The sequence below is a fragment of the Rhinolophus ferrumequinum genome, chromosome 20, assembly GCF_004115265.2.
Source record: "Rhinolophus ferrumequinum isolate MPI-CBG mRhiFer1 chromosome 20, mRhiFer1_v1.p, whole genome shotgun sequence".
Taxonomy (NCBI): domain Eukaryota; kingdom Metazoa; phylum Chordata; class Mammalia; order Chiroptera; family Rhinolophidae; genus Rhinolophus; species Rhinolophus ferrumequinum.
The window spans coordinates 49,529,552-49,543,051 of record NC_046303.1 but is presented as its reverse complement, the minus strand read 5'-3'; the positions used below and the strand labels follow the sequence as shown (position 1 = coordinate 49,543,051).

Sequence of the window (13,500 nt, the reverse complement as noted above, 5' to 3'; positions counted from 1 at the left end):
AACAAAAGTTCTGTTCTCTCCAGGTTCTCTAGGTCTTTTTTGCTTCTGACAGTGACAAGGATAATAGAAAAAAGTAACCAAAGGGAAAGGTTATGGAGTAGGAAAGCCTTTACCTTAGTAAAATCCTAGTTCCCTTGCCACAGGTTATATAATTGAGTTGACGTAGATTTTTTTTTTTAAAATAGCATGATTAGATCAGTTTAAAAGCAATTTGTAACAAAAGGAGATACTTGAAGGATCACGTGTTAACCTCCGAGACTGCCTACAAATGGAGTATTAGGTATTCTGCAGTGTTAAGAAAGGATAGCCAAGATTTGTATTTTATTCATATCTTTTTTCCTGACAGAGGACTCTGTCCTCCAAAACAAGCTAGAATTAAGTTTCTAAAAGCCCAGTGTGGATTGGCTTCATTATACTTATAACGTGCCTTAAAATTTATAAGTAAGTTATGTATATACTTTTTTTTTAATGGAGTTGAGTGACCCTTTCTGATGGTTAGTCTTCTTTTTCTCTTTCTTAATTTGGATTCCAGGTTAATGTCTTCAAGGACCCAGTTGCTGATCCCAACAAAAGGTCCAAAAAAGGCCGATTATCTTTACATAGGACACCAGCAGGGAATTTTGTTACACTTGAGGAAGGAAAAGGAGACCTTGAGGAATATGGTCATGTATGTATCTGCTCTTGGGTTTGGTTTGTTTGGTTTTTGTTGTTATTTTTTAGCAGTAGTAACTTGGCTTTCCACAACCAAGAAAGGAGGCTTTTATGTTCTATTTTAATTTTAAATTATTTTCAGAACAATTTTTTTCTTAGAAAACAAAACAGTTTTATTGTAAAATATACAATAGTTGACCCAGCCTACCAAAATAAAATAAAAAACCTAAGTAGCTAGATCATAAATTGGGTGAAATACTTTGTAACAGTCAAAACAAAAAGGAAGTGTTTCCACTGACCAGCAGGTAGTGACTGAGGAGCGTCAGCAAACTGTGGGTTTAGTCTCTCACTGCCAGTCAGCAATGAGTCTGTTCTGAAGAGGAGTAGATAAGCATACTTAAAGGATGCTATTCGACTTCTCATAACTGTTTATATTATGGTAAACTTGGGTAATTTTAATAGATAAATGAAGGGCTATCCTACTTCTAGAATGTTGTTAAAGATAATTCCATTCTTAAAATCTTACTAGAATCCAGTTCAGATGGTTTTCTTTAGTCTCATTTGATTCTCACAACTACTCCATGGGCTAAAAAGGCAAATTACGTTATTTTAGTAGTGTAACGTGAGAAGTTACGTGACTTCACTCAGATTATATAACAATAAATGGTGACACCTAGACTAACCAAGTTTTCTAATTCAAGTCAACCAAACTGGAAAGATTTTTAGTATGCTAAAGTAGTCTGTATGAGCTATGGTCTTTAACATATAAAAGTACATTTATATTTAAAAGTTATAAATTTCTCTTTTTTAACCCACTGGATTGAAAAAAATACTCATTTTTGGAGGGAAACTACTCATGAATATTCATATTCTCAGAGAAGTTTACGTTAAACATAAACACATTAATTCATTACTTTAGATTCTTCATACTATATCAAATATTCTATTTGTTACTTTTATTATATTCTTTTAAGATTTTGAGCCAAAATTAATGAAATAATATTTTCCTATTATCTTTACTGAAAAATACATAAGTTTCTAAACAAACTTTTAAAATTTGATCCCTTTAGGATGAAAAGGGGGCTCATTTCTTTACCAAATAATGGAGGGCTTGCTTTACAACTTATTTATCGTCTCCCACAAAAATGGGGTACAATATCTTCCACTGAAAGGAGTCCATTCCCAAGGGGAAAAATAATCTGTTTCTTTTTTATTGCATTTTAGGAACAACTGAAGTACCCAAGAACTCTTTATTTTCAGGTTCCAAATTCTGATTTCCATTAGGCTTCCACAGTGGCTGGGAGGTTGTTCCTCAGTCTGGCAGTTTTCATTTCCAGCTGTGTTCATATTAATAAAACCTCCTTCCTTATCTTGGTACTTGTTATTCATGATTTTGAGGACAATCTAACCCATATTATAGAGAAGAACATTATCTGGATTACTAATAATGATGAAACGCAACATTTACAAGAATGATGCACAAATACTGAAGAGGGCAGCAAGTGAATTAAAGGTTAAAGAGAAAGAGAAAAAAATGACTGATACAGAAATTAATTTCAAATCAGTTTGTCCCACTTCATGCATTGTGTAAGAAAGTGAAGTAAGAGTGGGGTCCACCTACTAAAATCTCTCATACATTAGGAAGGTGGACGCTACGGCTCCTGGAACATAGCAAGGGAAGCTATTCTTACTCCACATTTCACTGCCTGCCCATGAATAATTACGCTTGATTGTCCCCTCCCCCAAAAAAGACTGTGAGTGGAAACTATCTTCATTCACTCCTCCAATTCACCCAACAGGTTCGTAGAATACCTTCTCTGTATTAAATATCAGGCTTACAAAGATAAACTAGGTTCCCTTCCTCAACTGACTCAATCTAATATCTAGTAGACCAAAAAAAGACAATTAAATAAATAAACATTATCAATGTGAAAAATAATAAAAAATAAATAAAATTACACTCCTTTATTTAGCCTGTTAATACAGTTCTTTGAGTGGCCTTCACTTAACCCTTATAGTTATCAAGACTTTGCTGAATTAGTTTATCCCAGATGGACTAAAGTTACTTTAGACATAGTCATAACTATTACTTTTAAAAAGGCATTGATTTTAAGAGTATGTGCATGATATTCTAGAGTATATGAGGCAGTAATGAATTTATAATCATCTAAGCATTTTGAATAGAAACCACCATTCCTTGATAGGTTTTATTTAACTTCATGAAAGAAAATGCTACAGCTAGAGCAGTGTGATTTGAAACAACACAATGACAAAAATATTAAATAATGTCATGTATCACAATCTTCCGACTAGGTGGAAAAACTTATACATGATAGATTACTTACGGATTTAAAAAAAAAAAAAAGAGGCAGGTAATTCTTTAATGAGACAGGAATAGCTTTACCAGACCCAAAAGGGAATTTAGTCTTAATTTCTTAATTCATCTTTGTTACTCTTGCATGGATCAAATGGATTACATGTATCAGTGACTTTTGTAATATCCACAAAGTCTCTTTAAATCAGTCACTATGCATTAGTCAAGAAATCAATAGTTACTTTTGTTTCTCTTTGGGTTTGGTTTCTTGTTTTTCAGGGGTGCTTGTTTTAAGGCCAAAACTCAGTGACTAGGAAATCTAATTAATAAATTCCAGGTTGATGAATTTAACTGGTGTTGAGTCTGTTGGCTAGGAACGGGAAGTTCTGGCAGGTTTTCCTTGATGCGCTGTCGTGATTATCAGCGACAGACATAGTTCTGGGCAACCAAACAGTAAGCATATTACATCGGAAAAAAGGAGATAAGTCTGTTAAGTTTTTTTGTTTTTCCTTTAAGGAAAACTGTTTTAATGATGTAATTAGATCATTCCTATTCATAAATGTTAAATATTTCTGCATAGCCATTTGCTCTCTGCCTGCTCCACCAGCATCCTTTGTGTATAAAATCACTTTATAATTTGAACACCATCAACATCTCTGTGTATTTGACTAATCAGTCATAGCATTACTTAAGTATTTTCCTTGATAGTCTAATTATTAAATACTATTGTATTTGTGCAGGATCTTCTCCACACTGTCTTCAAGAATGGGAAGGTGACAAAAAGTTATTCATTTGATGAAGTAAGAAAAAATGCGAGGCTGAATATGGAACTGGAAGCAGCACCTCATTAGGCTTTGTTTTATGACTGGGTCTGTGTGCTTGGCGGTGTTCATGTGCGAATGTGTGTATGTGCATGCACGCACATAATACACCTGTGTGTGTATGTAATACGTGATGTTTATTGTACAGATGTGTGGGGTTTCTTTGCGTTTTATGATACATTACAGCCAAATTATTTGTTGGTTTATGGACATACTGCCCTTTCATTTTTTCTTTTTTTCCAGTGTTTAGGTGATCTCAAATTGGGAAATGCACTTAATCATGTAAAAGATTAATGCTAAAGTAAGCTTTTTAGGGCCTTTTGCCAATAGATAGTTATTCAATCTGGTATTGATCTTTTCACAAATAACAGAACCAAGAAACTTTTATATATAACTAAAGATCACATAAAACAGATTTGCATAAAATTATCATAATTGCTTTATGTTTATATTTAACTTGTATTTTTGTACAAACAAGATTGTGTAAGATATATTTAAAGTTTCAATGATTTAACAGTCTTTCCAACTTTTCATGATTTTTATGAGCACAGACTTTCAAGAAAATACTTGAAAATAAATTACATTGCCTTTTGTCCATTAATCAGCAAATAAAACATGGCCTTAACAAAGTGGTTTGTGTTATTGTACAATTTGAAAATTATGTCGGGACATACCCTATAGAGAATTACTAACCTCACTGCCCCTTGTAGAATATGTATTATTCATGATACATTAAAGAAAATAATGGTTCTTACTGGAATGTCTAGGCACTGTACAGTGATTCTGTACGTTGGTCATTGTATTGTACCAGTGAAATGCCAAATTTGAAAGGCCTGTACTGCAATTTTGTATGTCAGATATTGCCTGTGGCTATAATATACACCTCAAGATTTTAAGGAGATAATGTTTTTAGAGAGAATTTCTGCTTCCACTATAGAATATATACATAAATGTAAAATACTGACAAAAGTGGAAGTAGTGTATTTTAAAGTAATTAACACTTCTGAATTTATTTTTCCTATTCTATAGTTGATATGACTTAAATGAATTACTGGAATGGGTAGTGAGTGTACTTATTTTAAATTTTTTGATTCTGTTATATTTTTCATTAAGTTTTTAAAAAATTAAATTGGATATTAAATTGTATGGACATCATTTATTAATTTTAAACTGAATCCCTCAATAAATAATATTCCATCAAATTCTTAAATGAAGATAAGTTATCCCCAATGAAAAGCATGACAACATGGGTTTGATTAGAAGAATCTTAACCAAAAGCAGAAAGTTGGCTAACTTCGAAGTGTTCAACATCAAAATGTTCTAGAGTGATTAACTGCTAGATTCTGAGTCAGTCATCACATATGACTAGAGACCAGTTTTATGGTTTTTTAGATGATGATTTTATATTTAGGTCTGTTCTTCTAAGGCAGGGGTTGGACAGCTGTGGCCCACAGGCCAAATTTGGACTGCCCTTGTTTGTTGTAAATCTTACCTACAGCTGCTTTCTCAGGACAACAGCAGAAACTGGGTGGTTACAATAGTGGCCACATGGCAGCCCACAAAGCCTAAAATGTTTATTATCTTGCCCTTTCCAGAAAGTTTCTCCACCCCGTTCTTAAAAAAGGAGTGTGCCTTGAATTTTAAGAGAAATGTTGATTTCCAGGGAAGGGAGGAGGCTAAGTTGATACAGAGTTTGTCTCTTTTGTCCTTTCTTTTCTCATTTTAGAATCTGATATTGGAAGACTGATTTAGAAAAGCTTTAACAACATGACATTAAATGTGAATTTTTAAGAATGGAAAAGCCATAAATCCTCTGTCCTAAACAGTTACTTGAGAAAGTATTTTATCAGTAAAATAATCTAATGAGAGGCGAGTTACCTTTATTAAATGTCTTTTATAAGCATCATTAAAAAGAATATAGGTTTTTGCAGATGATTCTAAACACTGTTTAATGAGAACAATAAGCATTATTCACTTTTAGTAAAAATGTTCATCCTGTAATTTCTGGTAGAAAATTTTAAGCTTTTTTTTTTTTAATGTATCTAAGTAAAGATTAATAGTATTAAAAAGAATACCTTTACAAAATGTGCTAAGGGACTTACAGAGAATTAAAAGAAACTATATTTATTGCCAGTAACAACTTTGATAACCACTTATAATTTTGATTGTGTTTAAACATTGAAATTCACCACAGACGATATTCTTTGTATACTGTGAATTTCAGCAGTTGCAGAGTATTTAGAGTTTTATTTTAAAGTTTTCAGTGAATGCTAAAATCTGTACGTTTGTACATGGCGATAGATTGGGGGTGGAATGATTAATTCTGTTAGCTCTTAGCCAGTTGGAACTGATGAATCCTGAATTTCCATCACTAAGCACTTAGTACTAAGCCATCCGCATTCTGAGTAGAAGTGGTTACCATAGACATCAAATAGAACTCTGCTGTCTGTCACCCTTAAATCAGCCTAACTAGTCCAGACAAAAGCAAATGGCATGTGTTGGGTTTGCTTAAGTCACTAGATTACAACCGATACCAGTTTATCCCCTTCAATTCATAATACCCTGAAGTATTTGTATTTTAAATAGGAAATAGGAGTTCTGTGTTGACTCTTTATTTGTACTCTATACTTAAAGCAAAATGGTTTTAAGGATTATCACTTACTTCCTTTCTTGAAATAAATTGTTATGAAAAATATTTTATAATAAAATCCATCTTGGGAAACTAGAAAGAGAAAAATGGCAAGGTATTGTTCTGTTTGCCATAATTTAGAATTCAACACTTAAAACAAGTATTTTGTAGCTTTACATTCCTCTTTAACTCATTCAGTGGAGAATGTCAGCTTTTCTCCAAAGTTGTATGTTAAATCAATTCTAATATGTATTCAACATCAAAGATAAACATGTAATAAACATGGAAATAAAGTTTAGCTCTATTAGTGAAATGTTAAATTTGACTGTGTGCTTCAAATAATGGCATTTAGAGACTTGCCTTTTTTAGATATTTCTCCAGTTCAAAGAATTAGAGAATAAGAGAAGGAGAGGTATCAAAGATGACGCCTATTTTCTACTTTGTGCAACTGTATGATTGGCAGTGCCTCTTACTAACAACACTAGAAGGGGACCAGATTTGGCGGGGGAAGGAAATTTGGATATACAGATTTGGGGACAGAAGGTTCCCAAGGCATGGATTTGATATATACTTGGTCACTGGAGACACAGGAAAGGATCCTTCTCTAGGAAGAGCATGGAGTACAGCCTGGCAAACCACAGGTCAAATCCAGCTGTATATTTTTGTCAGGTTTTATTGAAACACAGCCATGCCCATAGTTTAATTATTGTCTGTGGCTGCTTCCATACTACAGTCACAGACTTGAGTAGTTGTGAGAAACCTTACGGCTTGCAAAGCCTAAAATATTTTACTATATGTTCCTTTAAAAAAAAAAAAAAAAAAAAGCCAATTTCTGCTATAAAGAGGACATAGGGCAAAACCATAGGAACTCGCAAAAGTTCCGTGGCAAAAGATGAGAGGCAGAGGAGACTGAACAAGTGTAGATGGAAGGAAAACCAGGAGGAATGAAGTCACAAAAGCCAAAGGAATGGAGTTTTTCTGCACAGATGTTGAATGCTGCTAAGAGATCAAATAGGAATCAGGGTGAGGAATTAAAAGCATCTATTGGATTTAACCTGGAAATCATTGGTGGCTTAGAGACATTCCCTTCCAGGTAGTGGAGGAGGCAGACGGCAGAAAGAAGCTACTTTACATAACTGAATTTTGGGTCTGAAGAGGAGAAAATGAGGCGATAGTGTGTCTTCCCTTTTTAGCTATGCTTTATCTCTGCAAAAGACCCAGGAAAGAGGGAGAAGTTGCAGATAAGAGTCCACAGAGAGGGTGATGGTGTTGGGTTCTAAAGAAGGTGGAGGAGGATGGGCTCCAAAGCCCTGGTGCAGGGATTAGCTCTTAGGTGGAAGGGGGGTGCTTTTGTTCTGGAAGAAAGGAGGAGAGGAGAGGTGCGTATGCAGGCTTTGGTTTTCTCTGTGAAGTTTTTGGAGTAGGAGTTTTTTAAATCGAGGTTTTAAAGTAGTTATTATGGAGAGTAAAGTGACCAGAGGTGGAGGACCCAACTCACTTGATTGAGAACTTACAGTGAAAATTTGCCTATTAAGATTTTTTTATTTCCCTCCCTAGTAGCACCCTGATGCCTGGGTACAGACAGAAAAGGGGAGATACTTGGGGTTTGACTAGATAATTTTGAAAGAAAAGTACAATAATTGAACAGTTATTGAAATAATTGAGTTGTTGAAATAATGGTCCTACAGTACCTAAACTAGAGTAGGTAAGGAAGGACATGACGGCATCACAGAGCATTGGGAAAACAGAATCCGATGCACAATCTGATGACAGCTCTGATCTGTTGGGAGTTGTTCAACAAGCAGGTTTCAAAGGACAAGAAACCAGGATGCTTGGATTTCGCGATTAGAGAGGAGCCAGCTCATGGTGTAATACGGTCCAAGGTGTGACTTTGCAGTTGCTGGATGAAGGAAAGATCATTGGAGACAAGACAAGGTCAAGAAATCGGAAAGGACGAGGGGGTTTTGTGGGTGGACCATAAAATCCTCCCGGAAGATGGCAGAAGTTGCAGTGGAGAGGAACGCTAAATCATGTGCCACAGTGATCTGTGAATGAAGGAAAGGGACCAGGACGGCAGGAGGCAGCGGCCAGGATGGATGTGAACCTCAAAGGGATGGAGCGTCCAAGCATGCGTGACAAGTGCAAACTGATTAAAAAGTGTTGTGTTCAGTTACCAACAGTTTCATGTCCTTTACCAGGCACTCAGACCATATTTGTTGACTTGATGGAGGGAAGGAATAATCTAGATCAAAAAATCCTTGGTTTTATTAGCTTGCTCCAAACCCCCTTTCACTGATACAGGCCCAAGTGTCTAAGCCTTTAAATACATTTAAAATTTTTGTTTTGTTTAAAATGTTTTAAGATTTACATTTTATTTTTTAAAGAGACCAGCCAAAGCATTCTGCAGCCAGTTAAAATCAGTCACCTCCCCATGTATTCAGGTTCTTACCACCTAATTTTAAATTATGGTTTTATTTTATTCAAAAGTTTCTCTAATTGTTCTGTTCCCCAGAGACAACTCTATATTTGATTCACAGTTCTTCATTCCATTAAAACTTATTAAAATATTTAAGTTATTCCAGCAAAGGGAAGTATGTTCTTGAAAGGAATTTTAGAATCATTCAAGTTATAAACTTCACCAAAGTTTTTTTAATTAACGTGAAAATGGGTCCTAGATAGTCGGGAATTTGCCTGCATGCCATTACATGGTCTGATTGACCCGTCACCTCATTGATATAGAGGACTCTTGGTGACTTAATTGGTATGTTCACAAGGGACCTGAAGCTGTTACCACTTTTCAGGGCTCATGTCGCTTTCTTGGTGAGAAGGGTAGCCTGCCAATTGACTTTTCTACAAGTTTATAGCATGATCTCTGCAGAAAAATACAGTTTTGGTTTATATTCATTTATGTTCATCATGGAGGAAAGAGGCATCATTCTTTGGTTGGAAACAAAATTCAATTAAAAATACAGTTCTCCTGACCAGCTTTATTTTATTTAATTTAGTTTTGTAATTGGCTACTGCGATGTTACTTCTTTGACTTAAACTAGTGAAGTAACATCTGTAGTTTTTATTAAAATGGATTAACTCTTATACTTCTGAGCTCTCCTGATGAATCGGCCACAAGTTTAATTCTTGTTAGGTCTTCCTGAATAGCCTGAAGATTTCTACCAGATTTCTGAGCCTAGGAAAAACCAACTCTTACCTTCAACCTCTCCCTTACTATTCCTTCCTCCTCAGCCAATAAACAAACATGTTCCTACTTCTTCCATCCTTTAAAAAAAAAAAAAGTACCTCCCTTGATAACACCAGCTCTGTTGTCCCATCTCATTCATATCCAGACTTCACGAGCTGTGTACATTTCCTCTCCATTTACTGCCTCACTTCTCCAATCTGGTTCTCATCCCTCATTAAAGCCAGTGACCTCTCGATTGCCAAATGAGAATGTTGAGTTACCTTACCAGAGGATCTCTCCTGTATTTGCCACTGTTAATAATCCATTCCGTGAAACTACTTTGTCTTCTATGTCGAAACATCTTGAGTCCCTCCTCTTTCTGGGCTTTTTTTTACTTACCTTTTACATGTTGGCTTTTGCCATTTATCTCCGTATTTATCTTGGCTGATCTGAGCCACTCACATGATCTCAGCTATCACCTATCTACTAAAGCCTCCATACATTCATATCTGTAGCCCACACTTCTGGATTTCCCTACCTGTCTGGGATGCATTTCCACCCAGATACCTACTCAAATGCAAAGAGTCCAAACTTATATTCCTCCTCACTGTCTGCCGCATTTGCAGGTTCAACAAACCCACTGAAGTGAGACTTCCCCTCCGTTATCCCACACATGTAATCACCGTCACAGTCCTAGTGATTTACGTGCTACCTAAGTAATGTTATAATCTGGCTTCTCTCCAACTCCCATTTCAAACTCACAGATCTCTTCCTGAAACAATATAAAAAGTATCTGACTAGATTTTCTATCCTTAGCCCCCTCTCCCTCCCACTCTGCTACTGGAGTATTCTAACAAAATCTAATAGTTTCAGTTCCCTGCTTAAAGCATTTGGTGCTGCCTTAAGCCTGCAGGCTAATGCTCAGAATGCCGCCTAACCCACAAAAGCCTCCCTGATCTGGCCCATGCTACGCAGATAGCCTCAGGTCTTGTCCTTTGTTTTCTCTGCCATCATCAAGCCACACTGACTTGCTCTGCTTCACACACATATGCACAGACACCTTGCACCATTTTCTTTGTCTCTGCCTTTGCTTATGCTGACCCCTCAGCCAGGAACGCCTGCCTTTGGCCGACTCATGGTAGGTGATGAGGTGATGACGCCTGTCGGAAGCGTTCGATGGGCGCTGCCGTCTCCTCACACCCCCTTCCTCTCTAGGCTCCACAGGTATTAACTTGTAAGCAGCGCTCAGACTCCGTGGACCTAGCTGTCCTACACAAGGCAGCATAGGATGCTGTTTTATTCATCTGTGTCTCCTGCGCTCAGCACAGACAGTCAAATGTTTGTTGAATAAATGTCATTAAGATACACACTTTTCTACCGTTTTGATAACCTCCGAATACTAATACCTCGAGCATTGTTATAAGTGTTTCAAAAGAGTGGAACATTTTACTAAGTTTTTTAAAAAGATGGATAACTTTCAAAGCATTTTCACATAAAGTCTTTTTGAAAAACCCTTACAATAAATGCATGAAGTAAGGTTGTTTCTTTAAAACATAGATTACGAAACTAAGGCAAAAAAGATAAATTATCTGCCTAAGATTACCTTGTATGCAGTACAATATTTTGTAACTTTCCTTGGGTCTTAGACCTCTGAGAATTTGCTTAAAGCTATGGACCCTCTCCACAGAAAAATTCTCATTTGTAACTAAAACAACGTGCAGATAACTTAAGGAGGCTGTTCTTCAGACCACACTGAGAACTCCTCAAGTCAATTTCAGAGCAGAGATTAGAAATCAGCAGCTTGCTCACAAATGCCCTCACCGCTCTATTTGAACTTCTAGTGGTGATCTTGAGAATTTTAAGATTATAATCACCATAAATTGTTTTTGGAACAAGGCAAAGTAAATCAATATAATTTTAATTCAACTTTCAAGGTGTTCTATGAACTTCATTGATGCAGATTCCAAAATTGGTGGCTATTTTAAATGCCTTTTATACAGGTGGAGACACAGAAGCTTAGGAGATAAAATTAAGAAATCTGACCAAGGGCTGTGGGAAGATTAAGAAGAAATCCCAGGAGTCTTCTATGCAAACTAGAAACACCAAACTTTTCATAAAAGCTTTCTTTGTATTTTTATGACTGGAAGGTTCTGTTTCCATACATGTAACCAGGCTAGATGATTCTGACCACATTCCCACTGAAAACAACAAAAACTAATGGGTAACTTTTTTTATTTTAAAATATTGGAGGGGTTTTTGAAAAACTCCGTCTGATTATGTCACAGAAATGGCGGCATGAGGAATGCTGCTTGAAATCTCCCCTGGAAGTTACAACAAATTGAACAACTATAATTCAGCAAAGGATAACTCAAACAACACACAATCACATCTGAGAGATCCGCACATGGAATCACCTAAAGGTGGGGAAATCAAGCAAGCAGAGGAGAAGGGAAGGGGGAAGTGCAGAGATGCGGGCCGGGGTCTGCAGGACACAGTATGGAGCTCACTGCAGTCTTGGGAGAGGGAAGAATCCAGAATGCAGGCACACTCCCTGAGGCATTATAGAATGAGGCATTATAAAATAACTATGCTTAATATATGTTTTTAAAATAGTTTGAAAATATCTACAAAGAATAGGAAAATTTTTAAATGACCTAACAGATTTGAAAAAAGCGTTCATAGAGTTTGTGGGGGAAAAAAAATACAGAAACTGAGATTAACAGACTACACAGTCATAGGGGAACCAAAGGGAAGAGAGGTCAGAAGGAATTATTCAGAATGCAGCACAAAACAAATGGACAAATTCAAAAAGAAGTTAAGCAACACGGGAGAGTAAATGGGTCTAAACTATGTCTAATCAGAGCTACAGAGGAAAAGGAAAGAGAAAATGAGGTAGAAACTATATTTTAAGAAACAAGGGCTCCGGATTTACCTGAACCAATAAGAAACAACAATCAAAAGATTAAGGAAGCTCAATGAATCCCAAGCAAGATAAATTTAAAAATCCACACCCGGGCACATTATAGTGAAAGTCAACAATAGCAAAAAGTCTCTTCAAAAAGCAGGCAGAGGAAAGAAGATTGCATTCTAAAGATAGTGGTTGGCAGCTGAATTCTCAACAACGGTAGCCAGAAGACAATGCTACATTCTAAAAGGACAAAGTCCTAAAAGGAAGTACCCGCTAACACAGAATCCAATTCCCACTAAAAATACTTCTCAAGAATGAGAATAGGAGCGGCCGGATGGCTCAGTTGGTTAGAGCGCGAGCTCTCAACAACAAGGTTGCCAGTTCAATTCCTGCCATGGGATGGTGGGCTGTGCCCCCTGCAACTAAAGATTGAAAATGGCTTGGAGCTGAGCTGCGCCCTCCACAACTAGATTAAAGGACAACGACTTGGAGCTGATGGGCCCTGGCGAAACACACTGTTCCCCAATATTCCCCAATAAAATTTATTTTTTAAAGAAAGAAAAGATTGTATTTAAAAAAAAAAAAGAATGAGTATAAAATGACATTTTCAGATCACCAAACACTGGAAATTTGCCACTAGCATACCTGCACTAAAGGAAATTCTAAGAGATGAGAGGATGTGCAGCAATTAAAGTGAACAAGTGTGGGGAAACGAAACAAAATTGACTGTATAACAATAATGATGGTGTCTTATGGACTTAAATTAATATTTAAAATCTCCCAGTACAGCATAAGTCAGGAGCAAGGTAAATGGAATTAAAAGTGTTCTAAGTCACTTGAATTGTCAGGAGGTGGTTAAACTTACTGATCAATTTTAGACTTTGGTAAGTATGTATGTTGAACTAACAAGCATGGGAACAAAGTGTATTACTTACAAACTAACAGGAAAAGGTTAAATTTTTTCAAAGGCCAAAAATGAGAGAGAAAAAACAAGTGGGACAA

The 13,500-nt window shown here is 36.3% G+C and overlaps 1 protein-coding gene across 1 annotated transcript in view; it reads left to right on the top strand.

Annotated features, from left to right (window-relative positions):
- The window catches only part of NAMPT (nicotinamide phosphoribosyltransferase), a 42,128-nt gene extending 37,196 nt beyond the window's left edge, over window positions 1–4,932 (top strand). The window contains exons 10-11 of the mRNA XM_033088522.1: window positions 533–667; window positions 3,706–4,932. Coding sequence (XP_032944413.1) covers window positions 533–667; window positions 3,706–3,816 — 246 coding nt within the window. The 3' untranslated portion in view covers window positions 3,817–4,932. The remainder of the gene's footprint in view (window positions 1–532; window positions 668–3,705) is intronic.
- Window positions 4,933–13,500: the final 8,568 nt, after the last annotated feature.